General features: G+C 46.5%; 1 protein-coding gene across 1 annotated transcript; it reads left to right on the top strand.

The window, feature by feature from the left end:
- Positions 1-665: 665 nt before the first annotated feature.
- hcar1-3 (hydroxycarboxylic acid receptor 1-3) lies at positions 666-3,309 on the top strand. The gene is made up of 4 exons (XM_063894135.1): positions 666-725; positions 1,309-1,895; positions 2,138-2,452; positions 2,533-3,309. Exons 2-4 carry the CDS (start codon positions 1,494-1,496, stop codon positions 2,902-2,904), a joined length of 1,089 nt encoding a protein of 362 aa, XP_063750205.1. The 5' UTR covers positions 666-725; positions 1,309-1,493; the 3' UTR covers positions 2,905-3,309.
- Positions 3,310-3,524: the final 215 nt, after the last annotated feature.

A 3,524-nucleotide genomic window follows, 5' to 3' on the forward strand; every position in this document is an offset into this window, starting at 1 on the left:
GTTGGACTTGGGTCCAAAGGGTCGCCGGTTCACGTCCCGATTGGACCAGAGAAATGGAGTGAGCTGGTAGATGGACAGGTGCCAGGTCTCCTCCTAAGGCACTGCCGAGGTGCCCTTGAGCAAGGCACCGAACCCCGAAACTGCTCGCCGGCGCCGGGTACCTGGCAGCCTCCCTGCTCTGCCACCTCTCCTGCATGCGTGTGGTTGTGTCTGTGCGTGTATATCATCTGTGTGTGCTGTGTGTGAACACTACAGGGTGGGGAAAGACCTTCCCCTGTGAGGGATCAATAAAGTACATCTTCTTCTTCTGGTTCACGGTATGTCCGTTCAATGTACCGAACTCTCCTTACTCAACTATGCCAAGGTAAATACAGTTTTCCATTCTATGGCACCTTTACGTTTGATTGAACGGTTTGATTTTGGAAAAGACGTTTAATTAAAAATACTCCAATCATCCAATCATCCAATCATCTTCTCCATCAGATGACTCGTATCGTGTTTCAGAGACGGTGGAAAACACCAGCAGGCAGAAGCGTCACACTTTAGCAACAGCAGTAATCCTGAGGTTTCTAAACTTCCTGTAGAGTTTGTACATTTGGTCCTGAGAGGAAACGCTTGTTGACCCTGCAGCGACGAGTCAGTCTGACGTAGCGGTGATGAAACATGGGACATAAAAACACCGACTCATAACGAGCTGGTTCTGATTGAACCCTTCACAACACAGGGTGAGTTCTGCTTATTACTATAACACACACCATCCTCTTAATATTATAGTACTATTTCACTTATATATGTGTGTGTGTGTGTGTGTGTGTGTGTGTGTGTGTGTGTGTGTAGGATGGTTTCTTTAATATTTTTATTACAATTTTGAAGAAAATAAATCTTAAAATAAGTTAATAAAAAAGAAATGTAATTAATACAAAATCAATAAAATACCTCTAATTAAAAACAGGAAAAATAAAGAGTCTTTCTTTGAACTTTAAGATATATATTTATTTATGATTTGAAAAGCTTTGAGATCTTAATCTAATTGAATTAACATAAACAATAATATTCTGAGATGTTCAAGTGCAGTTGAATACAAATATGATATCAAATAAATATAGAATATAAATAATGTCATTAAAATATAGAGAAATAAAAATAATACAATTTCAAATCTTCAAAATGTGCTTTAAAATAATGTCTAATGATAATAAACCCCTATATGTTGCATCAGACTCCCCATGATTCCTCTGACCTTAGAGGAAGTGCAGTTATGTACCAACGTTGAAAAGTAGACTCTGTTTTTCCTCATTTTTAACACAGGTCAGAGAAAAGGAGAAGGTGAAAAGGGGAATTGGCTAATTTCCTGAATCACGACACGTTCCTGTGTGAGTTCATCTGGATAATACCCTGTGTGTCAACCCGGGTGTGTCATCGAGAAGCAGCTAAAAATAATCTGATTCTGGGTGGTTCTACTGGGAATTAGAGTAAAGATAGGATTAGCCAAGATGCTAACGGAGCTAAACGTTACCACGATGTTGAACTTCACGACCGCGGCCCCCCACGGTGGTGGAGGCGGCTGCCCTCCAGTCGGCATCCAGCTCGAGGGTCTGATCCTGCCTCCGGTCCTCACCATCGACGTCATCCTGGGGCTTCTGGGTAACTTAGTCGCCCTGTGGATCTTCTGCTTTAAACTGAAGGCGTGGAACCCCAACACGCTGTTCCTCTTCAACCTCGTCATCGCCGACTTCTTGGCGCTGGTCAGTCTGCCGCTGAGGATCGACGCCCTGCTCCGCGGACACTGGGTGTTCGGAGACGGGTTATGCCGGATCAACCTCTTCCTGATGTTCTCCAACCGCTCGGCCAGCATTGCACTGATGACCGTGGTAGCCATCTACCGCTACTTCAAGGTGAGCAATACGCGTCTAACCCTACTTCAAAGTGAGGGAAAGGAACTACCGCTACTTCAAGGTGAGCAAAACAAACGCGTCTACCGCTACCTCAAAGTGAGGGAAGGTCGCTGAAGATGCTATAAAGGTGGCGCCCGTGGTCTGACACAGGGAACCCTTCCTGTCTCAAAGAGGGTTTAGTTTAGGATAAGACTTACAGAGTTTATAAAAAGTCTTGACAGAGTTCCGCTCTCCCCCTGCAGGTGGTCCACCCCCACCACCGGTTCAACAACATGACGAAGCGTCAGGCTGTGTTGGTGTCGCTGCTGGTCTGGTTGCTGGTCATCGGCCCCCGGGTTCCCATGCTGGCCTACAACCACATCAAGGGCCGCGGCGAGCGCACCCAGTGCTTCTTCTTCACTTCCTACAAGGAGGCGTCCCGCGCCCTCATCGTCCTGGTGGGGATGCACCGTGTCCTGACGGTGCTGGAGTTCATCCTGCCGGCCGCCATGCTGCTCTTCTGCTCCTTCCGGATACACAGCTTCCTGCGGGGCCGCCAGATGGGGAACCCGGAGAAGGTTTTTATTTTACTGAGAGAGATTCAGCACGTTGAGCTCCCGGTGTATGAAAGGTTAAATACATCTTTGTTGTTGTTCAGGTGCGAAAGGCGATGCGGGTGTGCGTGGCCATCGTGGTGGTCTTCACGGTGTGTTTCCTGCCCACCACCGTCACCACCATTGGGATCTGGGCGATCCGCTCCTTCCGGCCCTGGGACTGCGCCTCCTTCTACACTTTCACCCAGCTCAACATCGTGTCTCTGGGGATGAACTTCCTGAATTCTGCGCTGGACCCGGTGGTCTACGTGTTCTCCAGCTCCATGTTCAGGAAGGCGCTGTGCAGATCGCTGCCCACAGCCCTGCGCTGCGGGGGGGAAGCCGGGGACGATGCACCGTCCTCTTCGGGAACTCAGAGCACCACCCAGCAGGAGCTGAAGTCCATCAGGGCCGACGGAGGGAGTGGAGCAGTGTAGAGCTCCATCATCGAGGAGAGAGGTGCAGGAATGGGTCCTAGAAAGTCATGAGTCAGCATTTCATCACTTCCTGTCCCCTGGTGTGGAGGTCAATGGTTTTGCGAATTGTTTTTTGGTGTTGAAAACCAGAAATCTGTGTGTGTGTGTGTGTGTGTGTGTGTGTGTGTGTGTGTGTGTGTGTGTGATGATTTAAATATTTTCTGGTATTTTCAGATTTTTGTGAATGTGTGTGGGACATTTTTCATGAATTGTTTTGGAGGTAAAGTCTGTTCCAAGAACTAAAAAGATATAAACAAATACAATAAAACAAACTTACTTGAGGTTAAATATGCATGAATACAGATTAATAGCAGGATGTTTTGTGCAGTTATAACAGAAATGTGTATTAAAGCAAATTAAAACCTGCTGCTGTTTTACCCTGAGGATGGACACTGACGCCATCGTGTGGACGGATCAGAAACTACACCTGCACTTTATTTAGGTCCTACATGTCTTATTTTTTTCATGGATATCAGATAAAGGAAACATGTTAAAGTACAAATTAGAATAGATTTACTTTATTGATCCTAAATCTGGAGAAGGTTTGGTTTACGGCATGGCACAGGAGGTATAAATAAACA

The sequence above is a fragment of the Eleginops maclovinus genome, chromosome 10, assembly GCF_036324505.1.
Source record: "Eleginops maclovinus isolate JMC-PN-2008 ecotype Puerto Natales chromosome 10, JC_Emac_rtc_rv5, whole genome shotgun sequence".
NCBI lineage: Eukaryota > Metazoa > Chordata > Actinopteri > Perciformes > Eleginopidae > Eleginops > Eleginops maclovinus.